General features: G+C 38.0%; 2 protein-coding genes and 1 non-coding gene across 10 annotated transcripts in view; 2 read left to right on the top strand and 1 right to left on the bottom strand.

Annotated features, from left to right (window-relative positions):
- Nucleotides 1-1,186: 1,186 nt before the first annotated feature.
- On the bottom strand, nucleotides 1,187-12,447 carry LOC127431028 (zinc finger protein 346-like). 4 transcript variants are annotated; one of them, XM_051681221.1, is made up of 7 exons: nucleotides 12,055-12,447; nucleotides 11,105-11,208; nucleotides 9,526-9,618; nucleotides 9,284-9,431; nucleotides 8,912-9,127; nucleotides 8,091-8,190; nucleotides 1,187-3,424 (listed from the first exon to the last, which is right to left on the bottom strand). In XM_051681221.1, exons 2-7 carry the CDS (start codon nucleotides 11,198-11,200, stop codon nucleotides 3,298-3,300), a joined length of 780 nt encoding a protein of 259 aa, XP_051537181.1. In that variant the 5' UTR covers nucleotides 11,201-11,208; nucleotides 12,055-12,447; the 3' UTR covers nucleotides 1,187-3,297. The 4 variants fall into 4 exon arrangements, with proteins under 4 accessions (XP_051537181.1, XP_051537178.1, XP_051537179.1 ...); XM_051681218.1 differs by lacking the exon at nucleotides 12,055-12,447 and adding an exon at nucleotides 11,625-11,764; XM_051681219.1 differs by lacking the exon at nucleotides 12,055-12,447 and adding an exon at nucleotides 11,416-11,556.
- Nucleotides 11,735-22,910, top strand: part of LOC127431018 (BRCA1-A complex subunit RAP80-like) — a 24,322-nt gene continuing 13,146 nt past the window's right edge. For 3 of the 5 annotated variants that reach the window (XM_051681197.1, XM_051681201.1, XM_051681202.1), the window contains exons 1-10: nucleotides 11,735-11,842; nucleotides 12,451-12,559; nucleotides 13,387-13,462; nucleotides 13,927-14,051; nucleotides 14,177-14,461; nucleotides 17,126-17,629; nucleotides 18,083-18,149; nucleotides 19,231-19,322; nucleotides 20,632-21,015; nucleotides 21,457-21,693. In XM_051681197.1, the coding sequence (XP_051537157.1) occupies nucleotides 11,808-11,842; nucleotides 12,451-12,559; nucleotides 13,387-13,462; nucleotides 13,927-14,051; nucleotides 14,177-14,461; nucleotides 17,126-17,629; nucleotides 18,083-18,149; nucleotides 19,231-19,322; nucleotides 20,632-21,015; nucleotides 21,457-21,693 (1,914 nt within the window). In that variant the 5' untranslated portion in view covers nucleotides 11,735-11,807. Of the gene's footprint in view, nucleotides 11,880-12,450; nucleotides 12,560-13,386; nucleotides 13,463-13,926; nucleotides 14,052-14,176; nucleotides 14,462-17,125; nucleotides 17,630-18,082; nucleotides 18,150-19,230; nucleotides 19,323-20,631; nucleotides 21,016-21,456; nucleotides 21,694-22,910 lie in introns of all 5 variants that reach the window. The other 2 variants (XM_051681199.1, XM_051681200.1) reach the window with 2 other exon arrangements.
- Nucleotides 18,255-18,384, top strand: LOC127431391 (small Cajal body-specific RNA 14). Its single transcript, XR_007895594.1, has one exon. It is a non-coding gene; the product is annotated as a small Cajal body-specific RNA 14 (non-coding RNA).

Below are 22,910 nucleotides of genomic sequence, written 5' to 3'. Positions count from 1 at the left end.
AGTAAAGCTCAATCGACAGCATTTGTGGCATAATGTTGATTACCACAAAAAATTTATTTCGACATGTCCCTCCTTTTCTTTAAAAGAAGCAAAAGTCGATGTTACAGTGAAACACTTTCAATGGAAGTGAATGGGGACAATGGAAGTGAATGGGGCCAATTTTTGGAGGGTTTAAAGGCAGAAATGTGAAGCTTATAATTTTATAAAAGCACTTACATGAATTCTTATTTTAAAACTTGTGTATTATTTGAGCTGTAAAGATGTTCAAATTCTAATTTTAGGGTTCACGGCATTACTCGTTATGGAAGTGTTTCCCAACCTTTTTTTCTGCCATGGCACAATTTTTATGAATAAAGAATCCCACAGCACACCACTATCCCACATAACCATTATTGATAGTTTTCCTTTTCAAGAACTTGTCCATGTTTTTTGTCTGGCTTAGTAGCGTTTACTCATAATGTTTGAAATTTTGCTATGCGAAAAACGCAAGTGCACGTAGTTACGCTATAATGAGGTCACAGCAGCAAGAGCCTGTAATGAGTAAACAACAAATTTGCTCTTTTTCTAATTTGTAGATTTTGTCTTGCAAATTAACTCTTGCCATGCCACAGCAAATACATTTTTTATTTATGCATTTATTTATTTTGTGTAATTCGATTATTTTCCGCAGCACACTTGGGGAAACACTGCGTTATGGCAATGAAGTTGTAAATTTGGAAATATCTTCAAACAGAAAAGGTTAGTAAGCGATTTTATCACACTAAAATTATGTTAACACTCTATTGTTTACGTACTGTGGCTTTACTTTTGAAAATTTGAGTTCTTAATGTTTATGTCCCCATTCACTTCCATTGTAAGTGCCTCACTGAAACCCAGATTTTTGCTTTTTTTTTTTTTTCCAAGACAAGGAGGGACGACTCAAAATAGATTTTTGTTGTAATCCACATTATGCCACAAATGCTGCTGATTGAGCTTAACCTGTGCTGAATCCAGAATATTCCTTTAATTCAGAGTCTGAAAAAGGATGGAAAATTATAATGCAAGACAAAATTATGTTTGTTTTGGGTGCAAAAAACTAACATATTATGTTTACATCAGTATGTGAATGTATACAGCCCCTTTGAGGTATAATGGAGTAATCTGTGAAAGTCCAGCATAATTAAACAAATGAATACTTGCTTTTTTGTTCAAAAAACATTTTAATGGATGAAAAGTAACATACATCTCTTTAGGCTCACACTGTCGTTTGAAAAGAAAATTGAAAATTAAAAACACTCAAATATGCTACCAATGAGATTAAGTTTGAAGGCCTTATTTAAGCACTTAATTGCTGTTATGCTGCTTTAAAGTCTTAAATGCAATCCAGAAGTTCATCTTGGGCTGTGCATTACAAAGTTGAGCTACTGCAGTCGCTATTAATTCTTTGAATTTGTACTAAAGGGATAGTTCACCGAAAAATGAAAATCCTGTCATCATTTACTCACCCTCAAGTTTTTTCGAACCCATATGACTTTCTTCCACAAGACACAAAAGGAGATGTCAGGCAGCATGACAGCCTCAGTCACCATTCACTTATATGCAAAAAAAGATTGAGATGAGGTCGTCATTCTGCCTAACATCTCCTTTTGTGTTTCACATATGAAAATAAGTCCTATGGGCTTGGAACAAGATTAGGGTGAGTAAATGATGTAATACATTTTTATTTTCTCTCACTTTAACAAGCTTCTGGGACATGTCTTAACATGACATGAAAAATAATACAGTAAAAACTAGGCCCTTTTACTCTGAGAACATTTAAAAATGCTAATTGTCACATTCAGTTCTTTAGCTAGGTTCATGACATAAAGCAACGCAATAACCATTCACAACAACTTAAGCACCTAATAAATGCACTCTTAAACTTGATTACTTCATGATCACAAGTCTAATATGGTGACATTAAGCATTAATTTATTTCACAAACTTTGTCTTTACACAGTATTAGCATCTGTTTTGTTTACCATGGGCCACCTGCAAAGTACATTGCAAAAATAAACAAAGAGGCTTTCAACTTACAAGTAAGTTTGTAACTAATCAATTTGTTACTAGTTTGATTATGCATAAGCAGAACCGGTACACACCAGAATATACTGCAAGAATCTTATGACAACTTACATTTCAAGATGAACTTATGAGCTTGTCCCCAAGAAGAAAACTAAATAAATATCACTCATGACCTGGCACTAATTTTCTATGATTGGACAGTTTTATTCACTATGACAAACTCAACCACATTTTGTGCAACAAAATGTTAGCACTCAAACACCACTTTTAAGGTAAAATCTCTAAGCGTATGAAATCACGTTATGCTTCCTAGTTAAACATTTACTTTTACAGAGAAATGGGAAGGAGCATTGTGAAATGAAAAATGAAAAAGAAAAACTACTAACCAGTTTAGGACAAGCAATGCAATGATTTAAAGGGATAGTTCACCCAAAATTGGACAATTCTGCTATAATTTACTCGCCCTCATGTTGTTCACACAACATCGCTTTCTTTCATCCCTGGAAGACAAAAGGAGACATTAAGCTGAATAAAGTCTCAGTCACCATTCACTTTTGTATAGCATAAAAATGCAATGAAAGTGAATGGTGACTGAGGCTGCATTCTGCCTAATATCTCCCTATAATGTTCCATGGCAGAAAGAAAGACCAACAGGTTTTGAACAACATGAGAGTGAGTAAAAGATTATTCTTTTAAATTACTTAGAAATAGTAAGATTGTTTCCAAAATGGACAGAAATCAGGAGTCAATAAATAAAGCACTCTATAGCCCCATAAAACAAAGACATTCGTCCTTTCCAACTCTGCACCTTATCAAATTCAATAGCTTTGAACTCCATAGACATTAATTTAACACAAAAACACGGAGCTTGAGCATTGTAAAATAAAAACAACAAACAGGAGTATCCATCATATCCAAAATTCTCCAGAAACCGCTTTAGGACCTGCATATGAAATGAATTAGTAAACCAAACAAATATGAAACAAAACACTAATCCTAACACTGAAAAGAGCAGCACACTTTAAAGTTTTGCCTTCTTGCCTTCAGTTTTGGAGAGAAAGGGAGAACATAGATCTGGAAGTTTGTTGTGGTCCCCCAGCTGTGTGTGAGAGTGAGAGAATACAGTGGAAAGGAAGAGGCGTGTGGTGAAATGCTGGCATTAGGGGATGCACAGTGCAGACACATATTGACCTGTGCCTAAACAGAGGAAGCTTGTCACAGATGAGGAGAGGGCAGTGAAGCAGAGGCATCTCATCACACAAAGCCCTGGTTAAAGCTGCCCCAGTCCTCTGGGGCCTCCTGCTCAGGTGTATACTGGAAATCAGCCTGGAAGTTCTCAGGAGGGCTGACAAATGCATTTGCCCCTTTCTTAAGTCTGGCACTGTCAACATGGGGCAATACATTATTAGGTTAGCAATATTTAATCTGAAATTACTTTAAAAAAGCAGATACAGTGGGGTCCAAATGTCAGAGACCACTAATGAAAGTGGCAATTTTCTGATTATTAGACAATTTTATTTGTAATTCATTTTATCAGCGTAAAAAATGTACATGAATTTCCAGGGCTCAACGCTAAGGATTTTTTCTACTGGCCCGGTTGGGCCATTGCTTCAGATTTTTACTGGCCCTGCCAAAATTTTCACTGGCCCCAACACAAAAATGACAAATAGCTGTTTTTACCATCATGGCTTTAAAAAATATGTCTGAAGATAAAACATTTTTACATATCTATGTTTTTAATACAATGTCCCCCAGGGGCCTGGGTAGCTCAGCTAGTAAAGACGCTGACTACCACTCCTGGAGTTGCGAGTTCGAATCGAGGGCGTGCCGAGTGACTCCAGCCAGGTCTCCTAAGCAGCCAAATTGGCCCGGTTGCTAGGGAGGGGAGAGTCACATGGGGTAACCTCCTTGTGGTCACTAAAATGTGGTTCGCTCTCGGTGGGCGTGTGGGGAGTTGTGCGTGGATGCTGGGGAGAATAGCGTGGACCTCCACACGTGCTATGTCTCCGCGGTAACTCGCTCAACAAGCCACATGATAAGATGCACGGATTGATGGTCTCAGACGCGGAGGCAACTGAGATTCGTCCTCCGCCACCCAGATTGAGGCGAGCCACTACGCCACCACGAGGACTTAGAGCGCATTGGGAATTGGGCATTCCAACTTGGGGAGAAAGAGGAGAAAATAATAAAAAATACAATGTCCCCCAAAATTGAATCACATTTATAATTTGCAAAATATGATTTATGCCTCATGTAATCCCATATATGCGCTTTACAGATTTAAATTCATAAATGGATCATATTAACCTCAGCCGTCCTGCCATTTACACATGTGCTTTTAAGCCAAGAGTTCTGTGGAGGAGATGAAGGGTTTTTGGTCACCCGTTTATTCATGCTGTCATGCAACTTTTGCCCATGTGTAGTGTTTTCACAAGAAGGATCAAAGATTATTCACTGAGTTAAAGATTTGCTTATTGGCTGAGAGAACAGACTTGCTACTAAATCGGTTGTGATGTGTAATATACAGTAGGTAGATATTAGGCCTAATCAGTGAATTAACAATGTGTATATAACATAAAATCAGACAACCCAAACAAGACCAACACTGACTGATATACAAAGAACAAAAACAAAAATACCTGTATGCTCCAGAAATGAGACATGTAACAGGTGTTTTATGAGGATGATATGAAGTAGACTGTTTCAAATATTCATCTTCACCCTGCAGCTGAACAGATCTGATAATAATAGCCTAATAGCCATAGTGATCTTGCTTCTTTTCATATCAAACACCATTATGTCGAATTCATCTTTACGTTTTGAAACATTACATAATTAAATGTATACTTACATTTTTGATATTGAGCAGCCTGTGATTTCCAGACACGCGTATAACTGGGGTTTAACAAAGTTTATTACGTCTCATTTGGCGCTTCATCTCTAAAGGCAAATTAATGAAAGAAAATGTGTTTGTTTTTTACAGTGGGAATAAAACTAGCGCTCTGTCCCTTTACGAGAGCACATGCATGTTAAGCAGTCTACGCTGCACGGAGATGATGATGAGACATATGCACGGAGAAACATGGATTTTCAGTCCTATAGAAAGAAACAGTTGATTTCTTGTGTTCCAATGTGTGGATTACTGCTTCTCACCAACATGTAAAATACGAAAAATGTGGGGATTTCGCGCACTGTGAACACAGAATGTGCGGGGATACTTAAAATGTTACGAAAAACTATGAAATTCATTAAGTGGGTTTTTTTCCTGCTATTTTCTACACATTGGTAATAGCTGCTGCTAATACACTTGGAAAAGAGCGAGGACAGTGCTAGAAGCGTGCGTTCGGTGTCTGCACGATCTTGTGCGTGCACATGACTGTGCCTTGGCGCATTGTGCAAGTATTTTATGCATTTGCGCATCTTTGTGAGATAAATATACTTGCGCTCGATCCTCGTTTAGAAGACTTCATTCGCTCTGTGTAATTTTTGTGCTCTCCCGCTTGTTGTTTGCTTTCACTAATGTTATAAATGCAGCACTGGCCCGATCGGGCAAGTGACAGTTCTTGCAACTGGCCCGAATCTTTCTCACACTGGCCCCGGGCCATCGGGCAGTCCTTATTGTCGAGTCCTGATTTCAAGAGTTTCTTAGTACTTGGAATGTCCACCTTTTGCATGCACTCAAGCTGGCGTAAACTCCGCAAGTTTCTGCAAAACCTGATGATCCATGTTATCCAGCATGATTTGAGAAAGTGTTAGGGAAGACTTCCCTAACTTTTTTTTTATGGCATGTTTTTTTTTTTTTTTCTAAATCTTAACTTTTTATTTCCAGTAGGGATGCACCAATACAAAATCTGTGTGCCAATTCCATATCCCATTATTTAGAACAACATTTGCCGATACCGATAGTTTGGTGGTTCTGCTTTTTTATGCTACCTTGTTTCAAATAACTGAGAATTACACAACTTCAAATAAAATTTTAATAATAACTTTATTCTCTAAGTTTCTACATGTTTTCCATGTTTCAGAATAACTGATCTCATTTATAAACAAATCACTAAACCAAAAAGCACATCATTAAAGCAATATTTCACCCAAAAATTAAAGTTCTCTCATCATTTACTCACCCTCATGCCATCCCAGATGTGTATGACTTTCTTTCTTCTGCAGAACACAAAGATTTTTAGAAGAATATCTCAGCTCTGTTGGTCCATACACTGCAAAGTGAAAGGTTGCTAGAACTTTTAAGCTCCAAAAAGCATAAAAGTAATAAGACTCCAGTTGTTTAATCCATGTCTTCAGAAGTGATATAAATCTTCTTTTAAACCGCCCTCTTACCATGCATTCAGACCAGAGGCGGCGAGAGCATCAAAATTCGCTCCGGCTGCCCTGCCAACAATGTTATCGAAGATTTGTGGATGCTCTGATGTAGTTGAAATAGGCCGCAAAACATCCAGACATGTCGACCGGTATCTTTTTGCCGACCTATCACAAGTAGCGTATATCCTCATGAAATCTTTTAAATGTGAAAGTAAGAAATGGTCGATGGTCGATCGATGGCAGAAAGTGATTAAATATAAAAAGACAAACGCTGATGGTATAAATGTGTTACCAACTGATCAGGCAGCATGGTTTTGCATGCTATGCCGCCAAAATTAGCATGCAATATATTATATATAATATTATATAAACCATAATATCCACTTTATCACCTCACCTGGCACACCAACAATTTCAGCCACCTTTGTCCACGCATCGTTTTTTAAAAATTTATATCCCTGTAAGCAAACAGGGACAGATCGTATATTACGGGAAAACCCGCCACGGCAATAATTAGTTTCTCCTCCATTTTGCCTTCGGAACTATTGTTTGGTGGGAACCAAAGTTTACACTGTTGTGTTCTCTAGACTTCGCTAGAGTGGAGCACTTCTATATTCCAATAGGTTGCCGCCGAACCGCGTCAAAGCTCATTACCATAATGTTGCCTGCACTTGAACTTTCCTCTGAACGCCCACAACGCCGGCCACGAACGCGCCACTTCTCGCTGCCGAGAGACGCTGGCTGCCATAGAAAATAAATGACTTCCAGTCGATTTGACGCTCTCGACGCCTCTGGTCTGAATGCACCATTATGCAAGTTCACCTTTGTCTTCTGTTTTTTGCTAATTTGCATTCTTTGTGCATACTGCCACCTACTGGGCTGTTGTGCAAATATGAATTATTAATTCTTTTCCTTTCCTTTTTACTTTTTTCTTTCTCCTCCATGCCCAGTAGTTGCCAATATCCAGAAAGAATGTGAATCATTAAAAACAGGGGAAGAACTCTGTCCTCTCGTGAAAGTGAAGATTTATAGTAAAAAATTAATTTCAAAATTCTGGTCACCATTCACTTCCATTGAATGAACCAACAGAGCTGAGATATTCTTCTTTGTGTTCTGCAGAAGAAAGAAAGTCATACACATCTGGGATGGCACGAAGGTGAGTAAATGATGAATGTTCACTTTTGGGTGAACTATTCCTTTAATTCACATTAACTGAATTCAGAATAGCCTCAACAGGCTCACATTAAATTAGTCAGATTTCTTAATTTTTTTATTGTTTTAACTGACATTAACTGAATTCTTAATGATGAAGCGTGACCCTTTTTAGCTTTAACAAACTCCTGTTATTCCTTGCTGTGTCAAGCTTTAAGGTGAATAATCAAATTAGTTAACGGTCATTCCATGTCGTGAAATTCTAGCAGTACAAAGCTGACAACTTGCAACTCAAGAGGCATTTTCTTTCACACAAAGTATGAGTTGTAGGCTAATTGTTTGACACATTTTTCTGCCCCGTTTTGGCCTGATCATCAGCTGTTTTAAACAATTGGCCAATGTCCAATAGTGCAGATAATTGCTTTTATCAGCCCATACCGATGTTTGGCTGAGACATTGGTGCATCTCTTATTTCCAGACTTTTGAATCCCAGGTTTTCAATGTGGCCTCAGACTTTTGGATCCCACTACATTTTCTAGAGAGCAATAAAGCAGCACGCTAATCAAGGAGATACCTACTGGTTCTTGTGTTTGGAACCACTGATGTGGGCCTGGTACTGCTCCACGGAGTTGAGCTCAATATTGCACACAGTACAAGGGTAGCCCTTCAGTGTGGAGGCTGATAAAAATGACAAGACATTTAACATTTCAGTGGCATAAAAAACACATAAAAGGGTCTTCACAAAGGTCATTTCAGGGTTAAAATGCAATACATTTCACAAATGAGCACTTAAATCAATATACACTTCTTGACCTGTTATTATCTGGTGTCTCATCAAAGTTAGTAACAGTGTTTTTTTTTTTACTTTAATAACTTCACAACTTATTAATCCTATTTGAACTCCACACAATCTGTGTAACTACAAATGCTTTACACACTACAAATGCGATGTGGTCATGCATTTCTGACTACCTGCGAATGTATTTAAAATAATCCAAATCAATCAAAAACATTCTGGACCCTGTTTACACCTGTATTTAGCACTGACTACTTGTGAACAAATCTTAAAGGGAGAGTTCACTCAAAAATGAGAACACCCTCATGTTGTTCCAAACCTGAATAACTTTCTTTTTTTTCACTGGAACACAAAGAGACCAAATGACAGTCTCATTCACCCTTTCATTGTAAGGAAAAAAGACGCAATGAAAGTGACTAACATACAGCCAAACATCTCCTTTTGTGTTCCAGAGAGGAAAGAAAGTCATACAGGTTTGGCATAACAGCATGAGGGTGAATTACTTTTTAATTTTGGGGTGAAGTACCCATTTCAAACCGGGTGTAAACAGGATCATACAGGTTGTGGTTCTCTGGCTTTTGAGACACCCTTCACTGTTCTGACCTGGTGCAGATGACGGCCCATAAGTCTCCATCAGCTTCTGTTTAGTCAGCTGTTTTTTATGTTTCTTGCCCATGTAGTGCTGCTGAGCCATCATGGGGTTGTTGAAGGAGGCCTGGCAGATGGTGCAGAAGCGGTTGGGGTCCTGCTCTGCCGGCCCCTGCGCACCTTCAGGCAGCCCTTTATCCTTTTTTACCTGGGCTTTGGGCTGAGGTAATGCTGGGAGACGAGCCAAAACACAGCATGCCAGTCAAGTGTTTTTGTCACAATATGCATAACAGACCTCAGTCTATTCTTAATATACAAGCCATATTTTGGTAATTTCAGGATTTAATTTTTGTAATGTTCTATGTAACATAACAGATGTGTTCATACCAGGAAGTGGTGGACCAAAGTTTTTTAAGCGAATGTTCTTGGTGTGAACTTTGCCCTGGTAATGTGACTGTGCGACCACTGCGGAAGAGAACGTCATGTTGCACACATGGCAAGCTTTGTATTTGTCATCTTCATCGACATTACGTGTCTGCAAAACATTACATCGGGTATTAATGCAGGCCAGAAATACACCTGCGCTCTGTAATCAATAAATCTGCTACCATCTATCACATCTAACTTACAGCATTATCTGAAGGCTTGAAGCGTTTCGCAAGGGGCTCGTCATTTCCATGAATGCTCATGTATCGGCGTACTTTGCTTGCATGCTTTTTGCTCTACAAAAAAAAAAAACAGACAGACAAGTTAACATTAAGAAGATAATGTGTTGTTTAGCTGATGTTTTATAGTGACTCACAGTACACGTCTTACATAAACAATGCCCGGGAGCAGCCTGGGGTTAAGTGCTTTTGTCAAGGGCACAATAATGATCATTTCTGGATCAACTCTGGGATTTGAACCAACAACCTTTTAGTTACCAGACGAGATCTCTAATGTCAAGCCTAGACCATCCACAAGAAGCAGAATATTTATGCATGGTAAAAGTAATGTTCAGTATGGAATACTAGTGTACTCATTATTGTACTTGTATTTACTGTGTATATGCAGTGATATTCAAGCATTAACATGAGAACGACACATTGACGTCACATGCACTCATCACACTGCATGTTTAATTCAGTGAGTGGTGTGTAGCTATCATTTCAGAAAATAATTATTTTGATTTTTTAATTGCATTTTGGTAAGAAATGTCTTTCAGCTGTCTGAGCAAACAATTAGTCAAGAAAAGAATCACTGATATTAAAAATCATTGATAAAAATAAAACAGGAATGTCTATATAACTTCTGGTTCATTTAGAACAGTGGAAATACTGCACATTTTGACCACACATTTTAGTGGGTCATCCAGGTATTCTGTGCATTTGAGACATTTGCATACTGCGCACAGTTTATGTACTACAAAAATAGTATAAGTAATATGGTAGTATACTATTCCGAACATAGCAGTAACACTTGCAAGCAGAACTTAACCCTTAAAGGGACAGTTCTTTCTTCAGCTGAACACAAATTAAGATTTTTAAAAGAATATTTCAGCTCTGTATGTCAATATGATGCAAGTGAATGGTAACCAGAACTCTGAATCTCCAAAAAGCACATAAAGGCAGCATAAAAGTAATCCAAACAAATCCAGTGGTTTACTGAATGTCTTCTGAAGCGATCCAATTGGTTTGGGTGAAAATAAACCAAAATGTAACTCCATTTTCTCTATAAATCTTGACATCAGCAGTCTCCTTGGCAATCACAATCTTAAGCTTGATTACACTTCCTAGTGACATCTAGCGCTCTGCGAATGTGTCGAGCACTAGGAAGTGTAATTGAGCTTGAAATCATGATCTGCTGATGTCAAGATTTATAGTGGAAAATTATATTAGGAGTTATATTTTGGTCTGTTCTCACCCAAAACCAACTGGATCGCTTCAGAAGACATGGACTAAACCACTGGAGTCATATGGATTATTTTAATACTGCCTTTATGTGCTTTTTGGAGCTTCAAATGTCTAGTCACCATTCACTTGCATTGTATGGACCTATAGAGCTGAGATATTCCTCTAAAAATCTTCATTTGTGTTCAGCAGAAGAAAGAAAGTCATACACATCTGGGATAGCATGGGGGTGAGTAAATGACGAGAGAATTAATTTTAGGTGAACAGCGTCCATGTCATCCAATCATTTGAACACTGTCCATATGAATGGAAATCTTACCTGGTAGTGTGCAAGTTTCTGGGATTCAGAGATTAGGACAGCGCTGCAAACTTTACACTGAGAATCAGAGAATAGCTCACTGTTCTCCTTTATCATCCGGTTCACTGAAAGACAAATCAGCATAAGACACAGTTGCATGAAAGAAAGCGTACATTTCACAAAGGAAACACGCACCAACACACTGAGAGTTTTAATTCACTTAACGTCACTGCAATGTATGCAGCACTAAATTCAGACTTAAAAGTAGACTATTAAGACTGTAATTACAGTTTGCATTTAATTGTAGTAACCATGTTGTCCCTATTCCTTACATCGACCTTGGATACACTTGGATCTCTCCTAGACACTGAAGCTGCAGTACTGGGAGCACTGGAGGATCTTCAGCTAGGCTACCGTCCATCTACACACCTTTACAGTCTCAAGCACAGTATATTCCCTTAACAAATCCACGTTTGGCTAATATAAATAATGCATTGAAAGTTATGCCTTGTATTCCGGGTGACTGCGCCCGATCTCTTACCCTCGGTCGCCCCAGAAGGTAAATATGGAAAATCTCCATTCGGCTCTAGCTGCGCCATGATGTTTGCAGGAGGCGGATCGTGCATGCGCAGACGACACACGAGCTGCGCAAGTCTCTTCATGCCTGTCTGCAGCTAACCTACTTTTTTCTATTGACACACAAACAAATGCGCCATTAACCTACATGCTTAACGGTCTTTGTGTACGTCTCCGCATCCAGTAAGTAATGCAGCGGACTTAAGAGAAGCTACACGGGGTAAATATATATCATGATGTGCTGCTAATGCTATAATACATACGTCTTCTGAGCTACATTGGCGAGGGTTTCGCTTGATTTTGCCCATTATGAATTTCTAACTGTGTTTATAACCGAAGTTTGCATCTGTTTACGTAAGTAACGGCTAATACACGAGTTTCAACTTGCTGATTACCATTTCATCGAGTAATTACAGCACAGCAGAGAGTCTTCTCTGTAGAAGGCCTCATATTTTACACGAATCTGTAAGTGTTTTCACGTCAAATCTTTCACTGCTCGTAAGCGTGTTTTGTAAGCAGTAGCACGAGCTCGGAGCTCGGCGCTCGCGCTCTCTACGGCGGCGACGTCACGTTTCTGCATGTCACGTGACCTGACGACCGTTTGTGGAAGTGTGTTGGAATCGAAATCCTTGTTTTTCAAGCCTCTGACTAACTGAACTAAGTGTTTTATCATCGAATATTCACATTGGACGCGTTTAGTCAACGTGTGTGAGAAGTTAGATAAGGTGGAGTCTCCGAGAGTGCGTTCAGGTGTGTTTAAACAGAGAGAATTAATGTGGTTGTGGCCGTAGGATGCCCCGCCGGAAGCGCACAGCGGATGAAGGCGGAAGAAGAGCCAAAGTCAGTAAAGTGGAGAATTGTGAAGAGACTCTGGTCATATCGGACTCTGAACATGAAGAGGTAATGTATGGGTCATGTGTGCATTAGACAACCACAGGTTTGAATTTGTCTAAAGGAATGAAATGGTGGTTTGCGAGTTTGCGAACCAGGAAGGGCAAATTCTAATAACAAAATTACTTGGGTAACCATATTATTTTTGTGTGTGCCATATTTCCATAGCAACTGCTTAGAACGTTACCACATATTTAGGATGGGATGGACCAAATGTAATGTTTAAGAATGAACCATTGAAAACCCCACATCGGCATGTCCCTCTCAATATACAGTGGCCCCAAAAAGTATTTGGACAATTTTAGCTGACCTTAAAAATGCATGTATTCCTTTGCATTTGAGAACAACAAATCAAACCAATTTGCATTTATTGTCAAGAAAGATAACATAAGCACACTTTTCAAACAGAACATTTAACTAAAAGAAGCTTGTTACATTTTAAATGATAAAACAACAGATAAATGGTTTAAAATTAAGACAAAAAACAATTAGACACATGATTGTGGCTTCATTAAGCATAATAGCTCAAAGTTTTTAGTTTGCAATCCTTTCATTCGCAGAACTTCTTGACAACGTCTGGGCATAGTTTCTGTAAAAGCTGTGGGGAAAGTTTCCTCAAGGTCTCAGCCACCAAAGCTTTCAAATACATTTTGTGGACCACTGTATATGGTAGCTCTATAGTTATTGTTAATCCATACTGTAAATCCATAATAAATTAATGTGATCTCCAGTGTTCAGGGGAGTCAATTATAGTGGACTTTTCAGTTATCATTGATAATTTTGTAAAGGAGTTGAAATAACAAACAAGCTTTAATTTCCAACTTTTATTTCCACAGGAGGAACATTGTGCTGTTAAAACATCCATTCGGGCTTCTCGATGGAGACGAAGGGAAAATGATTCTCAACTACAAGGTATCACAACTCAAATTGCCCTTACAAACCATTTACTTTATCTGAAAAGGTTTGTTCATCTTAAAGGAATAGTTAATCCAAAAATGACAATTCTCTCATCATTTACTCACCATCATGCCATCCCAGATGTGTATGACTTTCTTTTTTGTGCTGAACACAAACGAAGATATTTAGAAGAATATTTCAGCTCTGTTGGCTCATTCAATGCAAGTGAATGGTGACCAAAACTTTGAAGCTCTGGTCACCATTCACTTGCATTGTGAGGAACAACAGAGCTGAAATATTCTTCTAAAAATCCTTGTTTGTGTTCTGCGGATGAAAGAAAGTCATACACATCTTGGGTGGCATGAGAGTGAGTAAATGATAAGAGAATTTTCATTATTGTGTGAACTATCCCTTTAAGGCCAGGCCACATTGAATTCAGATGGATTACTTTTATAATCCAGATGTATTTGTGATTTCAGAGATGACAGAAGATGAGATGCTGGATCTGGCGATGAGGCTCAGTGCTCAGGAAGCAAACAATGCTGCCCAGAGACAACAGCTAGAAGACGACGACATGCAAAAAGCCATAGTGGAAAGTCTTAATGTTGGTGTAACACATGTCTTTTAAAGCATCTCTCTCTTGTTTATTTTCTGCTTTTTGACTCTTAACTTTGACCAGTCAAAGAGCATGGTGTCTTATTAATCAAAATTTTGCTTGCTTTTTTACAGGACAGCAGTGTTAAATCATCAGAGTGTCGGTACGAAGCAGCCAGCTCTTCAGCTCAACCACAGCAGAGCGAAGCAAAAGTGATATTACACTTAAGACGAAAGCTTTCCTATCCAAGCCAAGATGGAGCGCTCCATGGAAAACAGAGTTCTGTTGCACAGGATGGCGAGGATGAGCGGGAAACGACCAGTCCACTGCCAGAAATGCCTGATCTGTCACAGACGGCCTCCCTGCATCATTCATCAAGTAATTCAGCTGTGCTTTCTGGGCCTCCTGCAGCCTCTCAGGTTGGTTGCTATGGCTGTCATGTATTTTTTTTGGACTTGCATGCAATGCAATAGGTGAGATGTTTTTTCATCATTAAAGCTGCCGTAAGCAATTTCTGTGCCACTACCACCAAACAGAATCCAAATAGCTTATAAAGACAGCATAAAAGTAATCCATAAAACTCCAGTGGTTTTTTGGTCTTCTGAAGAGATCCAATCAGTTTTGGGTGAGAACAAGCCAAACTATAACTCCATTTTCACTATAAATCTTGACATCAGCAGTCTACTTGGCAATCATGATTTTAAGCTTGATTACACTTCCTAGCGCTATCAATATGGAGTTATATATGTTTAAAATTGTATTTTGAGTGTGCAAAATGATATTTTGAGCACACACAAAAACATGTTGTGCACGCAATATGATATTTTTGCGTGCAAGTTGATATTTTGAGCGCAAAAAAGTAATTTTGCATGAGCAAGATGATATTTTGATTGCACAAATATTCTGCGCATGCATGATGATATTTTTAGCGCACAAAAAGTTACTTTGCACACGCACTTGAACTGAGTTTTGTGAAGCAATGTATCTCCTTTTTTTTTGCATGTGCAAGATCTCTCACTCTCTCTCGTGTGCGCTCTGCATGTGCTCAGAACTTTTGACTGCTCGCTTGCACCCGTATTCAGACAAGACCTGCCTCCTACGTTAGGATTGGCTATTAGGAGCTGCTTGCAAGCACTCTGCGATTGGACAGTTGAGGTAGCTACAGCAACCATGAACATCTCAGTGTAAATATTGCAGAAGAGCCAACAGGCACAATGCTCCAAGTTCAGTACACACTTTATATACTGTTTGCAGTTGTTATTACAAAATATATTTACTCTGTGGATTATAGCCATACCAGGAATACTGTAAGGCTTAACTTACTGTATTGTACATTTTTCAAAATATAGTAGCCTGGGATCATGCAATGCTAAGGATTTTTAAAAAAATAATTTTTTTTTAACTTTTTGCAGTCTTTGCAGCACTGTACATCTAATTTACTCCAAACTATGATGGGAGACATAATTAGCCTATTTTCCGTTTCTTCTGTTTCTTCTCATTAATCATTTTTGCCAGAAGTGTTATGGTAGAATGCATAAACTTCATAAAAACAGCATACTGAACATTTCAAGATGCCCCATAGCTTTGAAATGCAAACATAAACAGCTTTTCTAATTTATTATCAAGAACAGAATGTTAATTTAGGCAGTATTTATAATATTCATAGTATTTATAATACACAAGGCTGTCATGGTAGACTGTAATCTGGTCACATTTATTTTAATAAACTGATCTCTCAGAATATCGTTTGGGACAGATAGATGTAAAATTAAGTTCCCCCAAAACTATACTACTATGTTAGTCTTAAAGAGTTTTACGCATGGGAGAGATTATATTAATAAAATTTCAGATGAAAGTGGTAGATAACATGGCCGAGCTAGTAACTACATAAGTGTAACTAACTTGGTAACCTAGATAACCAAATACTAATATAATATAATACTATATATAAAATAATACTAATATATACTAATATAGACCATACTAAGAGAGCTAGCCAGATATTTAGCTAACTAGTAAGCCTATTGTCAGTGTACAGACTAAAAAATATATTTCATAAAGGTTAAATAAAAACAGTTAAGTCAACAAAAGAGCTGCTTTTGTGTGGTCATAGTGTTTTACACATTTCCTGTCTTGAAAACAAACTATCCCCATCTCCTCTTCCTCCTGTTTTGATTAGCAGTATGATCTGTGATCTAGCCAGCCAATCAAAATTTACCACCTCATCTCTGATTGGCTAAAATAGGAGGCGTAATCGAGCTTGAAATCATGCTGATGTCAAGATTTATAGAGAAAAAGGGAGTTAGATTTTGCTCTGTTCTCATTTTATGCTGCCTAAAAGCAATATATGCCATATAATAAAATAACATACTGTATTTTAGTTGACGAGAAGTCTATTTCATGTTTTAGGCAGTTTAGAATACTAGTTACGAGTTACAAGTAGCAAGTTTTAACGGTAACGCATATTCTTACTAGCGCGTAACTTTAGTTCGAGTTCATCTGTTTATTTACTTCATTGTCTGTGCAGATCTAAGTTGTAATATTACGCTTATGTTGGTGGAAAATCATTTTTCATTTGATTATCCTGATGCATTCATCGTGGCTTTGTTAGTGTTGACTAAATCAAAAAACCTTTCGTCAATTTACGTTTTGGTCAGTAATTTCATTTACGAGATTAGGGCCATGTCTACACTAATCCATTTTCTAAACAGCCCATTTTCGGTGGTGGAAAACAGCATTCTAGTAAACATTGTGAAATCATACGTTTTCAATCGAAAACATACTAGTGTTGACGTGGCCTAACACTGCACTTGGGCAGCAGTCAGATTCTTTTATAGTGTTTATTACATACAGTACATTACAGATATTTCATTTATATCTGTCTGGCAGTAGGGCCATTTTATGTGTGGTATTCCCCAAAAAAAAAAAAAATCACTTATAGCAGCTTTAATCACAAAGTTTTGGGCCACCAAAAACATTTTTGTCCCCATTTACTTGCTGATTACTTGGCTCCAGATTTCATTTTCAAGTTACTTTCCTGAGATTGTCTTTCTTCTCAGTTCTTCTTCTTTATTTCAACATAGCATGTCCATGAGTCCTCCCAGAATAAGACCTCAGATAAACAGCCACTCATCAAAGACTCTGCAGAGGATGACATCTCTCAGTCTGTCTTGCAGCCCCTGTGCTCCCCCTTTATTCGCCAGCCTTTAGTATGTGTGGAGAAAGTGAGTCAGGATCTAATCAGGGCCAGCACAGACTCAATAAACCACATTAATACACAGGACAGTGCTGTTTGCCCCACCTCTCCTGACAGATCTCAGTCCACACATCAGGACTCGCCCCTTCCCAAAAGCCCTGTCTTCACTCAGAATGACTTTAAACTAAGGACTGATTTGCTAGAAGAGGGGAATGAAGACAGTACTCAAATACCTGATGAAGATTTACCAGCACATCTAAACCATAAAGGTTTGTCTCCCAAGAGCACAGATGCAGATAAATGCCTTTCACTTTCCAGAGGATCCCAGCCATCAATCCTAAAATGTGTGCCTGTGCCTACAAATGACAATGCAGATGTCATCGTAAGAAGTGTAAGTAGGAAATGGCACAGCCACCATATTTCATTCATAAAAGACTGGCTTAACCTTATCAGGTTTTGAATGGTTTCATCCTCTATAATGCTAGTTCCAATCATGTTTTGAAGATTTTTTGACATATAGACAACATGAAACGGCTTTCGCAACACATTTAACTTCTGTAATATGAATATTTCTTCACTGAGTAAAAATATTTCACGTCCTTAGCGTAGACCACTTAGAGTGGGAATTTTATCCATCAGGATTAAAGATTGAAGGATTGAAGATTGTTATGTTATGTTGCCGGTGAATTACCTGCCAGTAATTTTCAAGTGAATTCCAAGATAAGAGATTAGCAGGTTCAGGTGTGTTTGATTAGAGATGGAACTAAACTCCAGGAAGTTGTATATTAAGGAACAGGATTGAGCACTGTCAACATCTAACTCTTCTGATTGGTCATTTTAACAGAAAACTCATGACCTGAAGCAAGTGAAGGATCAGATGACTCAGGGTGAGAATGTAAAAGCTGACTCTGGTATGTGTCCTGTTGTTCTCTTCCCCTAAACTGCAGTGTGTTTAAGTTTTTAAAGTCTACGAGCCTGTAGACTGAGATGCTTTGTGTATACCTCAGGTTTCATGTGTGGTTGACCCACTAGTGCTGCAAGTCTGAGCAGTGTTTTGCAGTATTCAGCACCACACAGAGTAGGATTGGTTCCTGCCGACAGGGCCTGTCAAGTTATTGGGTTCTCTGTGCGATGGTTCCATACAAATATTTATAGTTTCATCCATTAGATGACAGATATTTTTGCATATTTTGTTTAGGTCTTGCGTGTGCTGCAAGGTAAAATCATGCAGTGCTATGTACAGATCTTTTATACATGATTAGGAATGATATGCATAGTTTTAAAAATGAAAACAAATGCTTATGTGTGTAATAATTAATTGTTACAATTTGCTATAATTGTGGCTATTTTAAGTAAATGTTTATATTTTCACAGTGCTTGCAAGACAGTACTGTATTAAAATTCTTCTATTGTTTAATTGTGCAGTTGTCTGCAAATAATTCAGCTCGGAACATATAGACTCTCTTGAAACTTTGTTTTGTAGATAATATTAGCCTAATGTGTGCTATATATTGTTAACAAACTTTATACAAAAAATTAAATAAAACATTTAAGAATGCATTTGGAAAAGTTCTTATTGAATTCACCGTTCAAAATCAATCCAACAAAGCTGTAATATTTGCATACAATTGTGATTGAATTGATCTTTTCTTTCTTGCATCTATTTACCAGTCTACAGTCTATTTTACACTGGAAAGACAGTGTTGCGTTGTTGATAGCACAGCTGACAGAAAATAAGTATGCTGAGTGTCATAATCCTAAACTTGCCTATAAAGGTAGTACTTCAAATACTTTTACTTTAAATATTTCTAATACTTAGTTTTATGTTCGGTTTAGTTTTTGCTGCCTTGTAAGCACTGCCGTTTCCTTCAGGAAGTGCAAATATAGTTATTAAATATTTAAAGTTTTGCAATATTAATAATAGTCACAATCTCTTATTTTGATAAGAACACTTTGGGTAATTCTAACACTTTCCTTATGTTTAAACTGCAGAAAGAGCTCCAAACACTCAGGCTTGGGATGGGCTTACTAGTCACATGGTCTTGCATTTAACAGATGATGATGAAGATGATGGTAGCGAAGAGGTAGGGGCGAAATATATTTTTAGTAGTTTGTGTATTAGAAACAATTGCATGTTAAAGGACTAGTTCATACAAAAATGAAAATCCTGCCATTTTTTTTCAATTATCAAAATTGATTTTTCAAAATCAATTACTAATTTGTTTTTTTCTTTCTTATTTGGAACACAGAAGATGTTTTAGTAAAGACCCTCTACGTCAGTGGTTCCCAACCTTTTTTCCTTGAAGAATATATATCAGTGGTATGCAGTGCAATAAGTTGTATTTGAAGTTGTATATTACTGTATTTTATTTTATTTATTTAATGCATATACATGCAAACAAATATGCAGGAAAGAACGTTTCATAATTTGAATAATTTCCGTCTTCTCAGAAGGGTTTGAATTGGCTGACTGTGACTAAATATACATATACAGTGCTGTGAAAAATATGATGGCCTGATTTATTCTATTTTTGTGTATTTTTCATGTTAAATTGTTTTAAACGAGATATAACATGAAACAAAGGCAACCTGAGTAAACACAAAATACAGTTTTCAAATATATATTTTTTAGTTATCCAACACCTATATCACCCATGTGAAAAAAGAACTGGTTGTGCCACCTTCAGCAGCAACAACTGTAACCAGACGCTTCTGATAACTGGAGATCAGTTTGTGAGTTGGCATAATGTCATCGATCCAAGTGTACCGGAACTATCAGAAACAACATGCCGACCTCCCGTGTGAACATGTTGGACAGTCAGCGCACCTCCACAGAATATATTTGATGCGCTTCATCTGCATGCAGTTGTGTAAAGAGGCTCTTTTATGTTGAGATTTTGCTTATCATGTTGAGTTATACAAGGAAGCTGAAATGCTGTCTTACTGGTATTGCGCATTTTATCAATCTGTGACTGCCTCAAAGTGCGTGAGGTTCCGCCCCCCGCGAACTCTGGGGGTGCGGATCCCAAGTTGGGAACCACTGCTCTACGTCTTTGCAGGATAGTGTATAGTGTCTTTTTGTTTCACCTTTTAAAAGGACCCAAAAGTATCTTGAATGAAGTCAGTGTGACTTTGTTGTCATATTCCAAATCTTCTGAAGGCATATGATTCAAGTCATTTTTATGTAAAAAAAAATCTTGATGTATATTGCGCATTCATAAGTGCTATGGGAGAAGCTTGTTTATGGTGGCTTGTGTGTTCACATGAGAACTTCGGTTGTTTTGAATACTAAAACAGAATTTTCATTTTTGGGTGAACTATTTCTTTAATGTCTTTAAGGAATACCTTTCAGTGAATTGGTTTACTATCAGTTTTCCCTGTCACCATTTCCAGGCTCCCTCCCCGAGCCCAGTCTTCCACCAGGAGACAATTCCACAGCCAGCCAAGACCAAGATTTCCCAGACCCAACCCTGTATCTCTCCAAATTCCATCACCCTCCATCCATCCACAAAAGTCTCACAGATGTCCCAGCCTACCCTGGAGGACTCAAGAACGTCAAGAGACCCAGCATCCAAACACTCTGACTGCAAAACTCCACAAACTGCAGTGGAGAAGGGAGAGCGCACTGTGTCATACTACTGGGGAGTGCCTTTCTGCCCCCAGGGGCAAAATCCGGATGACTACACGCGTGTGATCATGTGTCAGCTGGAGGTCTACGAGAAGACCCTGAAGGAGGCCCAGCGAGAGCTCATTCGTAAAGCAGAGTGGAGTCAGCCAGTGAGTGACAGATGCCAATTAACCTGAGATCCCTTGAGTCACACATGACATCAACTCACACACATTCAATCAGTCAAAACTTCTTATTTAAAAAGTGTTATTACAAATGTGAATAACCTAAACAACCTGTGTAGTTATATTCAGGTACTTAGGAACGTTAAAACACAAGTGTGTACAATGGGACCGTGCGCTTGCAGTCCATTGTCCAGGCATTTACGTTTGCATTCTTGTGCAAAATATATTTCTGGACTGAAAGTCTTCATTTTATGCAAATTATATGTTTAGTAGTAGATTTGGAAACTGACACAAGGTGGAACTAAAACTTCTGCCAATTCTTTCAAAAACATTAAATATCAACCGATAAAACAACTGACTATCGACTGACTACAACAGTTGAACACTGTATTTTATACATTATTCCAAATGATACATTTATTTCAGGTTTTGCCAGAGAGGCCATTTGGCACGAGGAGATGGAAGCGCCACAGAGCTCCTCAGCTTTCAGAGGATGATGAGGAGAATGAAAAAGAGGGGGAGAAGAAAAACAACAGAGTAGAAATGGAGGAAGAGAAGGAGGAAGAAAGGGAGGAGTCTGTGGTGGGGTCCGAGGAGGCAGCTGAGGGTGGACCAAGTGAAACATATGTAGTGCTGTCTTCTCCTGAGACTAAAGATGAAGTGGTGAGTGTCAAGTTAATAATACGGAGTGAAAATTTGCACCAGGTGGAAATAGCACCTGCCTTTCTTGTGGAAACAGAAATTGCAGACAAATTGTGCCCCTAGTGTCATTGCAGTGTGGTGTAACGATGGTGTGAATGTGCTTTTTCGTGTGGATGACCCAAATTCAAATCCCCTTTTGTCCCACTTTTTCCCATCCTGTTTCCTGCCTCCACTCTTAATAGTTCCTTTAAAGTTGCACTAAGTTATTTTTTTTCTCGTTTAAAGTTTTACTTTCAAAGAAATGTATAGTAATATTGAAACATATGTATAAAATCATGGCCACTCATTTGAGATGAAGAGTAAAGTCATATCAGTAACCTTATAAAAGCTGTTTTATTCTACATGGGGCAGGAGTGCCCTCATGGGGGCAGCCATGTTAGAATCACATGACCATCTGAATACTACTCCCTTAATCTCAGTAACTACCCTGTTATTGGACAATTTCTTTTATGGATTAAATTAATCCTGGCTTATTGTGAATAGTGAATTTCTACAATGGCATCTGAAACTGAAAAGTACTGTGTTTGAATGATGCAGCATCCAGGCCACTAGGTGTCAGTGTAGGTCATACTTCGGCATATGTCAAAAAATTATTGAGCACATCTTTAATACTACTAAAAATAAATAAAAATGAATATAAAAGTTGATTTCCTCGCAGTGATTTTGTCGCGGTGACGGTCAGGGAGTTTAGAGAGAGGTTTGATCTGGGTAAAATTAACCATGGTTTTACTATAATAATATTGTAGTAATCATGTTTTTGCAGAAGCCATAGTTTTAATACAATTAACCATGGTGTTACTACAGTAATATGATGTGAATTAGGATTGCTCGATTATGGCAAAAATCATAATCATGATTATTTTGGTCAATATTAAGATCACGATTATTTAACACGATTACTCATTGACTTTGGAACATGCATTTATTGAACTTTAAAAAAAAAACAGAAAAAAAAACTTGTGGATTTCCTTGAACTTGAAATGTAAGCTGCACTGGGTGGGGGGAGGCTATTGTCATATGATAATTATTTTATGTTACGTATGGTAGTCAAATAAAGGAAAGCCTCTATCGCCATCATTAACGGCAGGGGAGCTCACAGTTCTATGGAATGAGGTCTACTTTTTCATCATGTTATTGCACGAGTCTCAGAATAACGCGATAGTTTTAGCGCGTGTACA

Source organism: Myxocyprinus asiaticus, chromosome 40, assembly GCF_019703515.2.
Source record: "Myxocyprinus asiaticus isolate MX2 ecotype Aquarium Trade chromosome 40, UBuf_Myxa_2, whole genome shotgun sequence".
Classification (NCBI taxonomy): domain Eukaryota; kingdom Metazoa; phylum Chordata; class Actinopteri; order Cypriniformes; family Catostomidae; genus Myxocyprinus; species Myxocyprinus asiaticus.
This window is presented reverse-complemented; position numbering and strand designations above follow the sequence as displayed.

Bases quoted from the DNA above. Each gene is read 5' to 3' on its own strand.
- LOC127431028 (XM_051681218.1), bottom strand. From the start codon at position 11,745: ATGAAGAGACTTGCGCAGCTCGTGTGTCGTCTGCGCATGCACGATCCG. The intron at 9,432-9,525 runs GTAAGTTAGATG...AATGTTTTGCAG, and splicing joins TCAAGCCTTCAGATAATGCT to ACACGTAATGTCGATGAAGA. The intron at 3,425-8,090 runs GTAGGTATCTCC...CCATGTTGACAG, and splicing joins GGTTCCAAACACAAGAACCA to TGCCAGACTTAAGAAAGGGG.